The sequence below is a fragment of the Montipora capricornis genome, chromosome 8 (genome assembly GCF_036669925.1).
Source record: "Montipora capricornis isolate CH-2021 chromosome 8, ASM3666992v2, whole genome shotgun sequence".
Taxonomy (NCBI): domain Eukaryota; kingdom Metazoa; phylum Cnidaria; class Anthozoa; order Scleractinia; family Acroporidae; genus Montipora; species Montipora capricornis.
Window position 1 is genome coordinate 29906019 of NC_090890.1, and position 20000 is coordinate 29926018.

A 20000-nucleotide genomic window follows, 5' to 3' on the forward strand; every position below is an offset into this window, starting at 1 on the left:
CAAATACAGATAGAACCTTTAAAATCAATGATCACATTGAATTGTTTTGAAAAACTTTATTTTCCCCTTTTTGGAACAAAACTACATGTAAAGGAGATGAAAATCATTTTATATGTGAACACAATTTTACCCTGTATGAACAACGTAATAAACAATATTCAACATCCTTGCACGTAAAATATTTTTCTCTGACAGAATTTACATATTCCAGAACATTTCAATGATGGCAACAAAATGAAAACATGACAAACCTTTGTTAATAAACATCATCTTTACAATCCAAATGGAAAAAACAATTTCCAAATTACTTGTGTCAAATGAGCTACAGTATGAAGAGAGTTCTCAATCCTTGATTTATATCTGGAATGATATTACTTTAACCTTTCTTGCATTTTTATGCTTGATTACCAGAGAGGTATTTTTAGGGATCATTCAAGTCAATATCATAATCAGAGTTCATTTGCATATTAGCATGAACATTTTAAATATTGTATTAATTAATATCAGGTATCATTCATGATGGACTTTAATAACCATCCTGGGTTCAATAAAATACATGTAAATGTAAACAATTTCAATGGCCGCTGGTATTTCTTTATTTGTATCACTTAAGCTTTATTACATAGTTCTGGCTTAAAAAATTCCTAACAATTCGTAAAATGCTCATGTACATAAATTCAACAGCTTCCATCAGAACTCGATCAAAACTGAATTTGTAATACTGGTAATAAATTTCTCATTAAACAAGAGCTGTATGTATTGAATGTCATATCAAAGACGTGTACATTTTAAGGTTACCGTATACCTTCAGGGGTGTCTCACATCTGAGCGATGTAGCGCATCCGGTTTAAACTTAAGATACCTACAGCTGTAAACCCCTATATCAAATTAAAGCTTATAGAGCTGGCTATCAAACCATATCAAGAATTTTGAAATTAAATGAATTCTCGAATTTTTCACGACCTCTAAATGCGAGCGTCCATATCACCTTTTCAAAGCTACATGTCAAAGCAAATTTTGCTTTTCGCTATTTTATTTTGTTCCTTCGTTTCCCGACCCAAAGCGCCAAACAACGTGTCTGCGTTTTGCCATACTCAGTTGCAGCAAAAAGTTACAGAACGTTTTCGAAATAGTATTAAAAAAATGTGAAGTGTTCGTACAAAAGTCGCTCTCAGAGAAAATATATTTTGAAATAAAAAAATCGCAGACACCTTTTTGTTGTTTATATGTTAATCTAGCCACTGTCAAAATTTTGGGGCAATTGGATTAATTCCATTTGAGTTTTAGCTCAGTGTCTGCTTCGAGTGAAAAAATTAATTCTAGAAAACAGCGCCAAGACTGTCAATCAAGACTTCCGTCCAAATAGTAAAACCGCCATTTTTCCGCCAATATTTAATCTACTTGTGAAATGTTTGTGGCTAGTCTGACGCGGCGTTTCGTCTCGGCCAAGAGACTCTTCAGAGACCTTTAGAATTCAAAGGCAAACTCGTTGAGCATCGCGCCCAAAGTCCTGTTCGCAAATTCTACATGTTGACAGTCTGGCCCTCTATCGCAGAACGATTCCCAACCGTGTAATCCCGAGATTAATTTATACAAAAGCAAAACTATTGTCAAATACTTGTGAAATGTTCGTGGCTAGTCAGACTAGCCACGAACATTTCACAAGTATTTGACAATAGTTTTGCTTTCGTATAATATTTAATCTTTTTGAATAATTTCTTTTTTACATTAGACATCCCATTTCGATCACTACTTTAACCACAAAATCCAAATTTGAAGAAAATTGCCGATCTGAAGGTATACGGTAACCTTAATAATGTGCATATACAATAGTAACTTCTAGGACAGTGAAAATTTAGTACATTCTTCACTTCATGAATAATTAACCAACATGTGTTCTGTGACTACATTTTTTGGAATAGGGCAACATGGATGTGATTTACTAATGCTTTTACTTAGGGGCGGGTTGCCAAAAGTCAGACCGGATCTACTCTGATTGCTCACCTCAGATTGAGTGAAAAAAGGTTTTGTAAGCCAAAACTATTCTACATTTGTGCCAATTTCACCAAGGTTACAATGTAGCTTAAAGAATAGGGCTAGGGTGATTTATCAAGGCCTTATCATTTTTTTTATGTCGATCTGAGGTGAGCAATCCGAATTGATCTGGTCTGATACCTGCCTTTTATTTAGTATTTCTTGTATCTCAAATATAATTTTTATAAGCACTCATACATGTACATGAAAATGGATCATAAACAAAACTTGTGACATGTAACAAAAAAAATTTGGATCATGTAACCATTCAAATCTTTTAAGATCATTTGAAGAACTTTGCAGTTAGAAGACCAAAATTTGAGGCAAATAAATTTTTGATATACAGTACTTTGCAAAAACATGTACAAAGGATCACACATTGCAACTACATGAATACTCCACCAGCTGTAGCCTGCATAGCATATGTACAGTAGTTTGGGGGGGGGGGGGGGGGGGGACGGGCCTGAAAGGGGCAGCTCACCCTTTTTTGCCCTCCCCTTCCCAAAACCACACCTTTTACGCAGACTACACCAGCTGTATTGTATTGCAACTTAAGCTGGCCTTACCAACAAGTGTATCTGGTGTTATTAGCCCCAAGGCAGCCATGAACTCCATTTTCTAAAGAGTTAAAAACAGAAAGTGGCTTAAACTACAGTAAGAGTAGTGTCTTGCAAAAAGCAGTATCTATTCAGTAATAGTAATAATGATAAATATACTCTAATTTACATGGATGACATAATTAGATTACTAACTACCCAGTAGTTTTCATTATATCTCCTTGGTCATGGAAATATGCCAAGGATAAGCTAAAACTTCTGTAGCATCAGCTGTGAAAATCATGGTTACCGTAACTTCTTGAATCAGTGTGAATATCATTTCAGCATGGTTAACTTATGGTACCTTTGGTTCCACCGGCTTTGCTGGTTGTTTGCCCACGTCTTGTGATGGTAAAAACTTGTTTTCCAAGGTGGGACGGGGAAGTATTGGTTGCAGATGATGTGACGTAAAAGATTTCCCTCCAAACCTCAATGCACTCGTTTTAATTTGATTATTATGTTGCAAATGTGTGGGAACTCTGATAGGATTTCTTAAAGATGAATTAACTGTTTGAACAGAAGAGAACACTGCTGGCCCCATATATACTGGTGATACGCTTTGACCAGAGAACTCCATTTTTCCATGCTGCAACATAAAAAAATATATATATATACTGGGACAAAAGATATTCACAAGTTAATCAAGGCTGTTGCCTAACAGGAGCCCGGTAGCCTGGGGCTCCCAAAGAATAGCTCTGGGCGCCTTAATTTTTCAAAGCAACACCTTTCACTTCATATGTTGGGCTCCTAAGTTCTCAGCGTTTATCTCTGAGGGCCCCTTTAAAATTTTCTTAGGCAGCAGCCTTGGTTAATAATCTACGCATGGTCCAAGATCTGTTAATTGACCCCTTATCAGCAGACAGCTCTACTTGGTGACACCTTGGCAATACCCTAATAAAAGGTGTGTTTTGACAATTCAGATTACTCCAAGCAAACTGAACTCAAGTGACCTTGACAAATGGCCAGAAAACATCAAGCAAATTCCCTGTGTCATTCTGCATCTTTGATAGCAGTAATATAACTTATTTAACTCATTAACAGATAAATTAATTATTAATTGAGAACCCTTGCCAATCAATTAACCAGTTAGTTCATTAATTAGCCACCCTTCATAAATACACAATACAGAGATACATGTACAATCCAAGGTGAATCCCAGAGCACAACAGGCAGTCTGCTCTTTGTCAACTTATAACCTTTTCCCACCTATCTACCCCACATTTTCAAGTTGGTTCTTGTGCATTTTGTTAGTCTTATTGTAATCCTTGTTGTTGTGTGCACAGTTCCCTAGAAAAAAAATAGTTCTATTCACGTATAATTTCTCTCTTTTGGTTATTAAGTTGGCAATAAACGTCAGACACAGTGGCACTCGATCAGCTCGGCATGTACGTTTTATTAAACATTTAGTTTTGAAATAACCAATGCATTAATAAAATTTTCAGGGGTACACAGTCTTAACCTGGTTCAACTATAATAGTTACCTGCGACGTGACTATCACCACTGGTGGCGGTTTTGGTTTCAGTCGTGGGAGCTGGATAGGTAGCGTTTTTTGTGGTTGAAGCAGTTTTACAGGTTTGACATCTAAAGGCTCTGTTTTAATCTGCACATCCATTCTTGATGGTTCTAACTTGACAACTGGATTACTGGTTGGGAAGCAGACTTCCTTGTAATCATTTGAAGTAATGTTACTAAAGTTGTCACTAAGAGGTGATTTGAAGTTGTTTTCCTAGAATCAAAAATGTACTGTAGTGATCCATGTAAAACTAAACACTTATGACAACTACATATATTTATGTAAATACTGTATTGTAAGGCTTCAAATAAATCATTTGTCTCAACATTAAATCAAGAGAAATAATCACTTGATAATACCTCTGTCTTGAATTCTGTCTTGCTCAACAATTCTTGTCTCAGTTGTTTGACAACATGACTCTGCAAAACATGCACCATGAAATAATATTACAGAACACACTACCACTTCAAGTGGAAAGTTCAAAACTTCATCTTTTGAAAGAATTTGTGATGAAACAAGTGACTAAAATGGAAATCGGCTGTCACACAATTCTCAGGGGCGAGTACATGTAGTTCAAGCATCAAAGCCGTTTCTGGCCAAAACCCAATATCCTTGAACCCATAACAGTTGGCCTAACTTATCTGAAATGACAATAATTTTTAACCTGCCACAACTTCTTCCCATGAAATCATAGGTCAATTTTCATTTTTTCTGAAGAGTACATATACAAGCAAATGAAAGGAACGACTAAAGTAACATGGAAATGATTAAAATGACATTTTCCTGTTGGGAGCAAGCTACATAATTCTCTGTAACCTTGTAAAAATCGAATAAATCACAGTAAAATTCTGAAAATTATATTTAATTTAAGAAAGAGTCTTCTTGGCTTTTGAAATATTGTTTCTACTTTTGACTTTGAACACTCATTTTCGTAAGCCGCTTTGCAAAACAAAAAAAAAATAACATATCACTCCGACCTGAGACAAGCTAAGTCGATGATATCACTTCCGCCGACAGAAATCAAGTCGAAATTCACGGAAGTTCAAAAAGATAAATTCGTCACAAACGCGGACAAAATGAATCTTAACTCAAATTCCCGATCGTATTAATCAATCGTATTTATTTTGTGTCTAAATTTCACGAATAATTCGGACATGTCGCGGCTAAAATTTGTTCATTCCGTATGTCACACCTGTAGCAAGTCCCACGGGACTTAGTCGCTCTCTGATTGGCTCATGGAAGAAGTGAATACCCTGCATTTTAATTTTTTACCACCCTCTATGCATACGGTCAAAACCTCCCTCCTATATTTGCATGTGATTTTTCGCGAACTTTTTTTTTTCGCACCGAAAATAAACTTGCTGGGGCGTAAAGTAACCTTACTTGTTGCTCGCTCAAGCTTGTTATGTGTGCTTGAAGACTTTGTAATTTTTTCTGGAGGTCGGGATTCTGTAAAAAAACAGATATTGATGTTTGAAAATATTTCCTCAAAACTGCGCCAAGGCTAAACAATTGCAACCCAACACACTGAAACATTCTGATGATAAAAGAAGCGAAATTTGTTTACCTGTGGGTCTGTCTTGATCTGTTGGATAACAAGCTTGAAAAAATCGATAGGAAACACAGAGTAAATTACAGTTTCGAGCGAAATGAGAGGGTTTAGTCTAAAATAATGCTTTTAACTCTAAGTCCAAGTGAAGTGTTGGGGTGGTATACACACGGCAGAATTGATTAAATATGTAGCCGGCTTGAGTTAGAACAATTTTTAGACTTCGCTATGCCACCAACTAATCATTCTAGAACCCCCATGTTTACATTTTCTGGTGCTGCGTACCAATTCACATTTCGTATAAAATTCAAGGTAACAGAAATACGATATAAATGAGCAGTTAGAACATCGTATAACGCTCTGGTTGATTAGCATGCATGCATAACACTTTGGAGATACTTTGTCAATAGCAATTCGACGAGGAAAAAATCCTACCTGGTGCTGTTGAATTTGGCTACTCAATTGTGTTCGCAATATTTCCAACTCCATCGAGCCACAAGACCCTTTTCTTTCCAGGAATATTTCGTTATTTATCACAGGCTAAACGGCGAAGGTCGAGGGGTACCGTCTGCGATATGACAAGGGAAATGAAATGACCAAATGCGTGCACCAACGAGAGAGCAGCGTTCATAGATTCCCGGATGAAGGGTGCTTGTTCGCTCCACTCATTTGAATACCCGTCGGATTTCCTTTTTGTATCTTGAGAGACGAGGGAATAGAAAATATGTTTTTGTGTAAAAACTTGCGATTAAGTGACTTAATCCTTCCTCTTCGAGCCGCGTTTCAGTAAAAGGCAAATGAAATAAGTATTTTTCTTTTGGTTTTGTCGACAGATCACTGAATTTAGCGACTTTTCATTTTTACAACGAAGGGTACAGAGAAATTATTTACCTACGGAATAGATATCGGACAGCCGACAGCAGCCGACAGCCTACCTAATAATCTACGCATGCGCCCCTGAAGTCTTGGATTCCAAAATGGCGAAGAGGGTTGCAGAGAAAGAACTTACGCACGACAATTGGGACCAGGAAGACGAGGAAGAGGAAGTAAGCACTTCATTACTGAAGGTTTATTTTACGATGTCTTTTGCTCAACTTCGACTTCAAAAGCGTACTTCTGCCACATACCTAGTGAATTTCATGCGGGTAGGAAATGATTGGAGCACGTTTGTGCTAAAGCTACGAAGCTAAATCTTGAATGTTCCTTTATTTTACAGGCTGGTCATTTCAAAATTGCATCAGATGAAGATTTAAGCAAACGAAAGTATGTGATTATTCGTTGATTAAGTTACGCTGAAGTAGTTAAGACGTAAGTTTATACGTAACATCGATTCATGCAGCTGCAGCCACTTACACATCCTCTTCATCCATGAGTGTAACTTGCAAAATCCCAACCAGGACATTTCGAAACCAACAAACGGGTAAACAGGTATAAGTGCCGTAAAACACCAGCGAAAGTGGATGGATTGCTTATTAGTCGAAATGCAATGCAACCCCATTTGTTCCATCACTGCTGATCTAATCCTACTTCAGCAGAGGGCTTCTATCCTTCTCTGCTTGCCCTTTCCAAGTTCTTCATAGGACAAATTTTTACTGGGTTGCCATATGGCAATCCAGTCAGAAAATGAGTGGAATTTATCTATTTTATTTTTCTCTGTGTCAAGAAAATGGAAAAGTTGCTCAATAGGTCTTTCTTGCCACTCCCCTGCTAAGTATTCTCTTTGTGCATAGAGTCTTCTGGGTATATTTTTGGTAGGTTTCAGGGGGTAGTAGAAATGCATAGATTTTATCTGGTGGACACAGAATGTTAAATTAACCTACAATGGCATTGAAGTTATTGTAATGCGAATGGCATTTTAGTGGATCTTTAAACAAAATATACCCTTATGGAGCTATGGAGCTCAAGAATGGAACATCAATTGGATAAACAAGACAGGCGGCGAAAAATAAATATCTGGAATCTTGAAAGCGACGAGTAATGGACTTCGTCAAGCTGTATAAGAGTCAAAGTGTATTTCCAGTATTAAATTAAATTAAATTTTTACTAAATGTGGTGTTATGTACAGCACTGAAACGAAACGGAAAATTCTCCGGTAACTTTTTGTGATTGGATATGGAGAGAGAAGGATTAGAACACCTCAAGTGGATCTTTTATTTCTATTTTCTGGCTGTTTATATTTATTTGTACTCAATTCTGCACAGTCTTTTTGGGCCTTGTGGATTCATTGTGTTGTGTAATATTCGAGCTCAACTAATTTGCATTGTGGGTTGAAATTTGATACGTGCAGTTTTTGTAAAGATGACAGGAAGTTTTAGGCATGTTCTGAATGGGTAGAGCTCTACAGTTTTTATTGCAGAAAAAGATCTGTTTTGTCACATTCAGATAAAAAACTTCATATTTATTAACCATCTCCTTCACTTTTGTGTTTGTAAGCATTATGATTTGCAATAACTCTGTTTTGATTAAAACAGACAAAAAAGGCTTCCTGACCCGACAGATGAAATTTAAATATTCAGTTAATATGACAAAAAATTAAAAATCGAAAGATGGAAGTTTCTTGGCTAAAAAGTACATTGTTTTACTCTGAAAATGACGAACGATTGACATTCTTACCCGTAGTTCATTCAATGTAAACAACAACGTTGACACAAGATGATTACGTGCACCTTTGTGGTTGCCTAGCACATGATCAAATTGATTTCTTCCTTTTGACAGAACCTTGATTCATAGAAATCAAAGACTGCAGAAATTTTAGTGTTTTTACAATCGATTGCCATTAATCTTTCGCTGAGAATTAGAAATTCAGAGTTTTATATAAAAACTACATGTATGTTATTTTTTTCTTTATCTGTCTTTTAACTACCGTGGGTGCCAGGATAATTTTTTTTCACTTGAGGTGAGAGAGAACAATCCGCAATTCCAAATCAACAGTTGAGGACGAAAAAGCCCCTCTCACACAACCCCAGAACCTCATTTCCATGTCATCAAATTGGGACAAAATTTGTCCTAGTTCACCAATTGGACATAAAATTCGAGGAGTTTCTCCTTGGACAAATCGAAAAACGGGTTCTCAACAGCTGTTGTGACAAGCAGCATTGTTTGACTTCGGCCCAAGAGGAAAAGGCCATTTCAACTGTTCCAATGGTCCTTGTGCTGCTTCAGTGCCTTCGCTCACTTTAACGGCTTTGGCAACGTGAAAAGACCCATTTTAATTGTAGCTGAATTATTTTATAGATTCGTGCATGAGAGTCCTTGCAGATGCTCAAGCTTGTTTGAGAGCAATTGGGTAATTAACTAAAAAAGTAGAACTTGCAACATTTCTTGCAACTGTGTCTGGGAACGGAGGACTCATTTGTAAAGATGACAGGGAGTTTTAGGCATGTTCTGAATGGATAGAGTTCTACAGTTTTTATTGCAGAAAAAGATCTGTTTTGTCACATTCAGATAAAAAACTTCATATTATTTTATTAACCATCTCCTTCACTTTTGTGTTTGTAAGCATTGTGATTTGCAATTACTCTGTTTTGATTAATTAAAACAGACAAAAAAGGCTTCCTGACCCAACAAATGAAATTTAAATTAATATTTAGTTAATATGACAAAAAATTAAAAATCGAAAGATGGAAGTTTCTTGGCTAAAAAGTACATTGTTTTACTCTGAAAATGACGAACGATTGACATTCTTACCCGTAGTTCATTCAATGTAAACAACAACGTTGACACAAGATGATTACGTGCACCTTTGTGGTTGCGTAGCACATGATCAAATTGATTTCTTCCTTTTGACAGAACCTTGATTCATAGAAATCAAAGACTGCAGAAATTTTAGTGTTTTTACATGTACAATCGATTGCCATTAATTTTTCGCTGAGAATTAGAAATTCAGAGATTTATATAAAAACTACATGTATGTTATTTTTTTCTTTATCTGTCTTTTAACTACCGTGGGTGCCAGGATAATTTTTTTTCACTTGAGGTCAGAGAGAACAATCCGCAATTCCAAATCAACAGTTGAGGACGAAAAAGCCCCTCTCACACAACCCCAGAACCTCATTTCCATGTCATCAAATTGGGACAAAATTTGTCCTAGTTCACCAATTGGACATAAAATTCGGGGAGTTTCTCCTTGGACAAATCGAAAAACGGGTTCTCAACAGCTGTTGTGACAAGCAGCATTGTGTGACTTCGGCCCAAGAGGAAAAGGCCAAACTGTTCCGATGGTCCTTGTGCTGCTTCAGTGCCTTCGCGCACTTAAACGGCTTTGACAACGTGAAAAGACCCATTTTAATTGTAGCTGAATTATTTTATAGATTTGTGCATGAGAGTCCTTGCAGATGCTCAAGCTTGTTTGAGAGCGATTGGGTAATTAACTAAAAAAGTAGAACTTGCAACATTTTTTGCAACTGTGTCTGGGAACGGAGGACTCATGGACGAGAAAAAAGGAGAGACAAAAGTTTCTCGCATTTTGGAGTCGTCCATTCTGCACTTTAGGCATGGATCCCTAGCTTTTTGTTATTACTGTATCCTGTTTTAAACACGTTCAACAACAAGTTTTTGCTCTGAGGGAAAAGAACTTTCATTAAATGAATCAATCTTATGCACTGAAAATAAATACAACATCGTTAAAATTGCTCCAAAATTACTAAAGCTGTTGAAATGAATAGCCATCACTGTAATCACAATTTTCAGAAATGGTAATGATGCACTTCATTGCATCCCGTGGGGAGCAGTCTCAGCTTGGCGGCCAAAACTGGTTTGACGACAACACCGTGACGAGAAATCTGAGCTTTTTGTCCTTGACCGTTGATTTGGAATTTGCAGAGCGTTCTCTCTGACCTTGAAAAAAATTCATCTGGAACGCAGGGTATCTTTTGGCTTGCCTTTTACTGTTAACTCCTGGCTTTTACATTACTTTTTGGTGCAAACATTAATTAAGCCAAAAAAATTTGACCTGGTATCAGAGAAGACTGAAAAGAAGAGGACTTATGAAGTGGAAACAATACGTTCAGTCCTTCCTTATTGTGTGGAATAAACGATTGCTTAGTGCAACTGCAAGACATGCAGGAAAACGTCCGTCAGAGAAATTTGCAGTTAGTTTTTTTTTCAGAATATTTAAAGGAGAATTGAATGAGTTTTACTCACATGCTTGTTTTGTTATCTTTGAATTTATTACCAAAGCAAAAAAAACGTAAAAGACCTCAAAACAGGACAGGACATTACAAAATAATCAACATGAGAACATGTGAGCCAAAGGGCCACTGCTGTCATGATGTCTAGTTGACCCCTCAGATGTTCTAAATGACCTCCCACTTGAAAAAATTAACTGGATTGCTGCAGTTCAATACCACCCAACTCATTGCCTTCTGTTTTTGTGTAACATACCACAGGCAAACCCACGCCTTGAAGATTTCTTTTTAATGCACTGGGTTGCTCTGGGAGACCAGCCCAGTACAGCTTCCCTAAATAGGGACCTTAAGATCTACGATGGCGACGTCAACGAAAACGTCACCTCAAAATAAAACTTTGCTCTATGATAAGTCTTGCGATTATTCCATCTCGTTCACGTCCTACTATATGGGGGAAGTATCCTAAAAATAACTTGGTACGAGCGATTTCAGAGTGAAAATAGAGAATTAAAGATTCTCTGTTGCATGCTCACGTTGTCGTCAAAACCTAAAATTTGGTGATTTCACGTAGTCGTCATGCAGAGAACCGCAAAAATATGAGCAATGATCCGTGCCACACATGCAGCACGATTATTTATGTTCTTTTCACCAATGATATCACTGTTTTGCAGCATTGTCATTGACGTCGTTGTCGTCGTAGATCTTAAGCTCCCTTATGTTTTTGATAGAAATCTCGTCAACTTTAGTGAACATATCTCTCCTCTAAAGCTATCCCAAGCAGTGATTTGAGTCATGGTCAGGCTAGTGATAGCTGTTACTCTCTTACAGTCTGGAAATACAGTTACAAATATTGCTTTTCCAAAATGCAAAGCTATTTGTGAGGACTTTCATCTGTGTCATTAATGTGCACATCCCACTTCAAGTAAAATCATCAACAACATTTTTATTACCCCCATGAGACAAAAATACTGAAATGTAGTTAACCCATTGACTCCCAGGGGCTCCCCATTGATGAGTAAAATTGTCTGGCGTTAGACAGAGTAAAATGGCCGGTTTGGACCTCAAAGGGTTAATGGTAATAATCATCATAAGAAAAAATAGGCATGCATTGCATACTTGTGGTAGTGCAGCAACACAGCGCTTTATTCCCTAACTGTAAACTAGGCTGCAAGTTGTCTATGCGTAATATGTAGCTCTAATAGTACACAATATTGTTTTGTCACCATACGTTGTATATCATTGTAGTGCCATGGTAAATGTCGCAGGTAAATACATGTAGCCCCCTGAGAAGACATTTGGTTACTAGTAAAATACTAAACCCAGAAATATTTTAAAAATAAAAGGAACTGGAGAAACATTAGCTTTGAGGCTGACATGTTGATATTTTCATATGCCCTGTCCGGCGGGGTTAGTATTTGGATTGGAGAAGATTGGCTAGATACCGGGTTTTTGTTTTTGTTAGTTTGCTTTTTCTTTCTTTCAAGTGTGACAAGAAATGTGCAAATTCAACACAAAGATTACAATCGCCCAACTCTTGAGGTTGACCGTTGTTTTTGCAAAGTCAAAAATTCACTCTCCTAGACGAGGTTTTTTATCACCAGGTAATTCCATGGTTTTGGAAATAGCAGCTGCTTTATTATTCATCAGCATCAAAAATTCTTGCCGATTTGGGGGCGCACTTGTTAAAACTCAAGCATGCTTCCAACAGACCTGTTTATTTTTGTGAATTATGCACACGCTGAGGGCCTAGTATCACCACGGACTTACAACCTGTGACATAGTGTGTAGTGCACTACCACAAAAATCATATTCCCTGCCAACTTCTTTATCACCACAAGCCTCTGTTAGCTTTCCAAGACAAAGGTTCACTGAAGTTAAGCCCTGAAGTTAAGTTTGTTGAAATTTCAGTTTTGTTAGGAAAAGGCTGATTGAACTTAACTCCCAACAGTGGTGGGTCTTGACAAACTGTGAGCCAGCGAGTCATGCAAGTCATGCGAGTTTCACATACATATATAAGTCTAAGCACCCATTTCAAATAATGCTTATAAACAGTATTTAAGTCTAAGCACCCATTTTAATTAAAATGATTAGCTTTCAATAACTGTGTGGCTCGCGTGTTGTCTTGCATGGCTCGCTGGCTTGAGTATTATTGTACAACTGCAACAGTGACCAGCATCTTCATTAAGTATACAAGTCATGGAAATGAAGGAAATAATCATAGTTTAGACTTCTCAACTTGTATGACAAGATTTTTCAAAACAAAGCAGTTGGAGAAGAGTTCTGATAGTTTTTTGACATTAGGTCTCAAGAGGTTAATCGGCCACTGGAAAAAAGTTTTGAGCCTAAACTGGCTTTCTTAGCATTTAGAGGACAAATTACCTGGATACCGCCGGCTACGTGTAATTATTTTTACAGCATTTTTTTAATGACATGTCTTAGGATTATCAAGGCCAAAAGACGGACGAATGCTGCAGACAAACAGGTAGGCAAAGCAACAAAACAAAATTTGATAAGATTCCTGTTAGTATGAACCCGTTGACTCCTAGGAAAGAGACTCGACAGATTTTTTCTGTCTAACGCCAGACAATTTTACCCGTCCATGGGGGTGGTCCAGGGCAGTTCAGGTGACAATGGGTTAAAAGTATTATTAACCTATTGACTCCTGGGGGTTCCTTATTGACGAGTAAAATCGTCTGGCGTTAGACAGAGTAAAATACTAAGTATGGCGGGTTTAGGGGTGAAGGGGTTAATTAAGCTAATAATTGCTGTTGTATTCAAAAGAGAGAAGTGATCCTCGTGCTTACACCTGTATCTGGACAGCTATTAATTGAAAAACTCACGTGGCTCCAACAGGATTCGAACTCGTCTCCTCTGTGATACCGGCCCACTGCAGTGCTCTACTGACTGAGCTATGAAGCCACGCAGTTGGGAACAGGTCAATTTGTGGGGCTCATTTTCATTTCTTTCATGGAGTCCTTCCGTGGGAAAGGGAATGGGATTTTCAACCCATGGCATTTCAAATCCCATGCAAGTCTGATTTTTGAGGTTTTCTTTTATTTACTGCTTAAGTGATGTTTGTAACTGCAATGATCTTAAATTTGCATGCTCCTTTCTTCATCTCAAATGTATTTTTGTTTGTTTGATATTGGTAATCGCATGGGGCCAAGTAAAATAAGGATTAATATCATGCATATTTAATCAAAAGTTGCAGAAATTCGTGACGAGGGCAACTTCTGAAAATACAAATGACAGTAATCCTTATTTTAAGGAGAACTTGCTATTACTTTTGTTTATAATAAAAGGGGCGAAATTTATTTTATTAATTAACCCATTGACACCTCAAATGCCCTCGGACACCCCCAGTTGGCGAGTAAAATGAGTGAAATCTTACTGCCAGGGGTCAATAGGTTGAGCAGTGTTCTCACCAGGCCACGCCCTTGCGGGATTCCCGCAAGAAACATAGAAATAGCGCATTAAAAGCCATGCACTGTGCCCACTTGGGCGCACAAGGATGCTACAAGCGAAACAGACTTTTAGAAGTAAGTTAGCAGTCTTTTAATGGTTCCAGCAAATACTTCAGGTCTTCAAATGGATGAAAACAGTTTATCAAAGAAGTCAAAGCCCCTTCAAAGCCTTCAGTTGTGTTGACTTTTGCCATTCTTGTAGTTAAATGATTTAATGTACATGTATTGTTGATGAATACAGAATGAAGAGTAGGTTTGGAGCCTAGAATGACATTTTAATTGAATCATACATGTAAAATAAACTGCCAGGTTGATGGCTTATTGATAAGAACCACAGTTTTTGTTTCCATAGGGTGGAGGCATCTTTCAAGGTTTCTCAGGATTTGCTGGGTTAAACAACAACTCTAAGGGTTTTGGTGCTTGTTCTTTGGGAATGAAACCCCTGCCTTTAGGCTCTTCAAATATGCTTGTGAATGTAAAATCTGGATCAATGGATACTTCAACCACACCGTCTTCAAGTAGTAATGCTTGTCAAAATGGTTTGGAAGCTATTTCTTCGGGAAACTCCTCACCTGCAAATCAACTGTCAAGTGGTTCATATCAAGACAACATCAAGGCTTTAAATGAAAGTGTTGTGGCTTGGATACAAAAGCATATAAACTTAAATCCTTACATTGACTTAACTCCTATTTTTAACGACTACAAGGAACATATGAAGAGTATCGATTTAAAATTTTTGGCCTCTGCAAGTGTGACAGAAGCAACTTCTAGACCATCACCAGCAACAGAGTCTACAAGTCAATCTATTGTGACACCGGCTTCATCATTCAGCACAACACCTCCGACAAGGCAGCAGAGAGGTAGTTCAGATGTTGTTACTAAAGGTAAGAGAGATATAATGTTGGTAACACCAGGCAATGAAACCAGTTCATTTCGAGAAGGCCACAGGCCAGTTCATTATACCAGAATTTACCATTTCCTGTATAATATAATTCAGGCTACTCAATGTAAAATAACATAGAAACAATTTTTTCTTATCTGTTATAAGCAATACTTGTTACTTTACTGTGTGTATTTTAGAGTGGTATGTGACTGTTTATTGGTTTTTACCTCACAAATAAAGTTATCATTATCATTAGTGGTACATGTAGTGGTAGTCGTAGTTCACATAGTTATTATTTATTACACTATTATGCGAAAGGTGCTGTAGTGTACTACTTATAACAGTGCTGTCTTCTTCCCAGGTGAATGTTCTGAGAAAGAAGCACCAGTTTGTGAACCTGGATCATCAACTGAAGACAAAGAGGAAGATGAAGTTCCAAAACCGAATAGGTAAGTCAGTACCTTATTAGTAATTAGTTGATTCCATGTTAAGCAGCACATGATTTCATGTCAAAAGTGGAATTAAGAATTCATAGCACAGATACATGTATATCAGGAATCAAGTATGGACAATGGAGAAAAAGCAAGTTTGTACATGTAACACAAGTTTGAAGTTTCAGTGACAAGAGAGGGTAAATCATGGAGGAGAAATTTATTTTTCATAAATTGCTTTACCCAGGAGTCATAATTTTATCATAATCAAGTGAAATAAGAACATGCGCGTGACTGTAGTCCTGAGAAGGACTATTGATAGTAGGATGACATTGACTGACATTTCAACAACCTGAACGGCAGTCGTCTTTAGAGTCAAGTAATTTGAGTAATGTCAGTAGATGGTCTAAATACTCTGGTCGTTGCGCTGTGATTGGTCAGTCACATCACAAACCGTAACACAAGTAACTCTACTCTGAAGATGTCTTCCTCTCAGGTTGTCGAAACATGGTTGTCGAAACATGCCAGACGTCCTAAACAGTCCTTCTCAGGACTACACTCATCTGGAAGATCGTATTTCACTTATTTATAGTTATATTCTAAACAATAAATTCTGTGTTTGTTTGTTTGTTTGTCATTGTTATTTCACATCTAAAATAGTATTATTTTCAACATTGTTTCAAAACTTTCCCTTGATATAGTGTATTGACTGAGTTCTGTTGGGCTGGATGTGAAACTACCTGTATTTGGCTGTCAGTCATGGTGTACAGACATTGCACTCTGTTCATATGCCATGACTACAAATGTAATTTAATATTTTCTTGTCCACCCTTCTCCCTAAAACAATACTTGTATAAGTATAATAATAATAATGATTATTCATTTTAATGGAAACCGCATCCAGTAGTTGTAGAGCGTGCATGTGCTCAGATCATTTTGGTTTCTTAATTCTTATTCCTCTGAATATTATAAATATATGCTGTAAGAACAATAATAATTATTATTATTATTCATAATAGCATCTGTCTAAAAAGACTTACGTTAGTTGACATATTAACAAATAATAGTAATGTTTGTTTACAAGTCTTAAAGTAGATCTGAAAGTTTTTGTTGGAATTAGATGATGTTGATCCTGTATGAACAATGCCATTTCTGTGGCAACACTAACTGCCTTGCATTTTTGCATTTCAGTGTTGTGGTTGCTGAGGAAGGAGCTTTTCATTCCATCAAGTGTAAATTGTTTTTTAAGCGAGAGTCAGAATGGGTGGAGTTAGGTATTGGAATGCTGAACCTCAAAAAACTTGAAGGAAAGACTCAAGTTCTTGTGCGAAATGATACGACACTGGGAAAAATTCTTTTAAATGTCTACTTGGCAGAAAGCACACCCATCAGTCGGTCTGGCAAAAATAATGTCATGTTAGTGTCCATACCAAATCCTCCTCTTTACAGTAAAGACAAAGAGGGAGAAAACAGCAAACCAGCAATGTATCTGATTAGAGTGAAAACTGCTAAAGAAGCAGATGAACTCTTCACACAGCTAAATGCAAATAAATCATGAAGCTATAATTTGAGAACATACTTCTAGCAGTCTTGAACAACAACAGTATCAACTCCAAAAGGAGTGCACTGGAACATGAACCCATAGTAAACGACCAAAAATCTTGATGGCATTTTTGGGTTAAGTGGCAAAGAGAAGTCTTCAGGAAAACGTAGTAGTTCTTAGAACCCTTTGCAGACCCATTGCCATGGCATTGAATGTAAGGTGATCTGCCGATGCAGGCAGTAGCAACAAAATAATATTGATTAGTCAACAGTTCATATCTTTTTTTACCCAACCAAAGAAGGTCATTAATATCATGATTACAAATTTTGAAATCAGGTTCTTGTGGCAAGAGAACCTAGTATCCTTTTCCCTGAAACTGTTTGGCTTAACAAGAAAATTTCTTTGTATTTGTCACGATAAACTATAACCAGAAACCTGTAGCATACACATAGTTTAAACTTGTGCCGTTTCTGTCTGTAGTGGATAAAAAAGCCAGCAGTTCCTGCAAATACGTTATTTCTCTGCTGGTTTTTTTTTATTACCCGCTGATGTTTCTGAATAAATGCCAACTGTAAATAGTACACAATTTGCTTTTTAGTTAATTTAGTCCAAATGAATGCTATTAGCTTAACACTTCTAAGAAGTCAGCGGTCATTTTATGAGCTTAATTTAATGAATTATTTTATCTGTTTGTAATGTAGAAAAATATTATTTTCAGTGTTGTTGTCTGTTAATTTCAATAATGCAAGTCACTTCTTTTGCATTGTCCTAAATAAAGTGATAGAACAGTTTTGTAATCTCAAGGTCTGGTTAATGAAACAAGTTGACCTAACTAAATTAGACACCCACTACAAACCCGAACTGACACTTGGATCTACACAATAATTACTTCAGAGATATAACAAAATAATACCTTACTACCCTTGTTTTCTCGGTCCATACTGCAAGTTACAGATCCTCGTTTTTTCCCGTTGATTTATGGCCTGCGCTCTTCGTGCTAAACTTGGTCCATAATTTATGGTACGAACTTCGTACTCAGTTAGCAAGAGGTTATTTTATTTGAATGGTGGGTTAATGTAGACGAAAGGGAGAAGTGATCTTCACACTTTCCTGGACATTCAATTTGAGCATTATTGTCTTTTATAGACACCTGAAAAGTTCATGTGACTTCATTGGGATTCGAACCCATGAACTCTGTGATGCTGGTGCAGTACTCTACCAACTGAGCGATATAAGACCACTCAGTTGAAAGCAGATCAAAATTTGTTGAGCTCGTGTTCCCTCGAAAGGAATTGATGAATGAAATAAATGTCTATATTTTTCTGTAAGAAACAAAGCTATTACTAAAATTAATCGTCCAGTAAGTGCAAGGAGAGTATCAAGTATTTGAATCAATGAATCAATGAGTCAATGATTAAGTGCAGATACCCTAACCCATAAAATGAAAGCTAAAATTTCAGAGAGTGCTTAGGTCCAAAGGCGTAGCTAGGGGGGGTCCTGGGGTGCCTGTGACTCCCCCCCCCCCCCCCTTTATAAGCTGTTTTTTACTCAAACCTACAATATTCAGGTTGCGAAAACGCGAGCACCCTCTGTTTGACACAGTGTGACCCCCCTTTGAAAAATCCTAGCTATGCCCATGCTTATGCCTAATCTCTGAAACGAGGGCTTAGGCTTACGTAATCAACAAAATAAATTAATTATTGCTATATTGACTGTGAGTCTCATTGACCCATGACTCATTGACTCATTGACCATTTTTGACTCATAAATCATGGGATCTCGTGCAAGGACACTTCTTCCTTTCAAACTTTACCAGTTATGACAACTTTCATCCAGACTTTTGTACTCTTGTTTGTACTTTAAGTTGTTTCATTTTATTTTCGATTTTATTGGTTAACTTTTTTTTTTAATTTCTTAACTGGATTTGAATGACAGAAAGTTGTGTATATTACAAATTAATATTTTTGTTGATTTGGGTATATGCTGGTTGAGCCTGTGGTGAGTTCACTCGAACCCTTCAGGATCCTGTGATCATTCAGCTTTAGGTAAAAGAGACAAACCATATTGCAATATCTGCAATGTGTCAATTTGCAGTGAACTGAGTAATTATTTGTTCACATAATGGTCAAGGCCGGCATTTAATGTGTGCATTTTGGGAAGCCAACTCATTCCATCTGAGACATCTCTAAGGTGCCTCTCTTGAAGTAGAAATTGTCATAGATTCCTGACAGAACTTTCCATGCTGTTGTCAAAGAAGATTTAAATGATGCTTTGACATTTAAAAGAATTTTGTTCTTATTCAAAGAGGGAGTGTAAAATGGAGGAGCTGTATCTGTTAAGCCCTGTGCAAACAGACTCAAGAAGTCTGAACAATGTAGTGATGGGAAGGGTAATATAGTAATGGTAAGACCCGAAAGACTTCATGATTTTACAAAATTAGGCTGTCACGTTGCTTTCAACTTGTTAATGCATTGCTATCACCATGGGCACCACATGTAATGCACATGCATGGCCCAAACAATGTTGGAGAGCTGTGCAAATGGATCCAACAGTGTTGTGCCACACTTCATAGCCTGCGCTCACAGACGTATTTCCGGGCGGAGAGAAGCGACAACCGGAAATACGTCTGCGAGCGCAGGCTACACACTTGAGTGATCACCGAACAAAAGAAATGTTGGGGGTTGTTGGCCCAAAAGTTTGACCAGTTTCAAACAACACGCAACAGGATGTGCAAATGAATGAAACATGTTACTCCCAACAATGTTGTATCTGTTTGCAGGGGGCTTTAAGAAAATAACCATCCCTTTGCATGCAAAAAATATGAATATGAAACAATGGGAAATGCAAAGCAAGATGGAAA

General features: G+C 37.3%; 2 protein-coding genes across 2 annotated transcripts in view; one reads left to right on the forward strand and one right to left on the reverse strand.

Annotated features, from left to right (window-relative positions):
* The window catches only part of LOC138013511 (PHD finger protein 21A-like), a 12866-nt gene extending 6553 nt beyond the window's left edge, over window positions 1–6313 (reverse strand). The window contains exons 1-7 of the mRNA XM_068860598.1: window positions 6129–6313; window positions 5712–5744; window positions 5528–5593; window positions 4504–4563; window positions 4112–4357; window positions 2935–3216; window positions 2601–2652 (exon numbers count right to left, since the gene is read on the reverse strand). Coding sequence (XP_068716699.1) covers window positions 2601–2652; window positions 2935–3216; window positions 4112–4357; window positions 4504–4563; window positions 5528–5593; window positions 5712–5744; window positions 6129–6182 — 793 coding nt within the window. The 5' untranslated portion in view covers window positions 6183–6313. The remainder of the gene's footprint in view (window positions 1–2600; window positions 2653–2934; window positions 3217–4111; window positions 4358–4503; window positions 4564–5527; window positions 5594–5711; window positions 5745–6128) is intronic.
* A 321-nt stretch (window positions 6314–6634) lies between these two features.
* Window positions 6635–17937, forward strand: LOC138013512 (nuclear pore complex protein Nup50-like). Its single transcript, XM_068860599.1, has 6 exons — window positions 6635–6739; window positions 6910–6956; window positions 13259–13301; window positions 14636–15167; window positions 15528–15615; window positions 16789–17937. Exons 1-6 carry the CDS (start codon window positions 6671–6673, stop codon window positions 17153–17155), a joined length of 1146 nt encoding a protein of 381 aa, XP_068716700.1. The 5' UTR covers window positions 6635–6670; the 3' UTR covers window positions 17156–17937.
* The last annotated feature ends 2063 nt before the right edge of the window (window positions 17938–20000 follow it).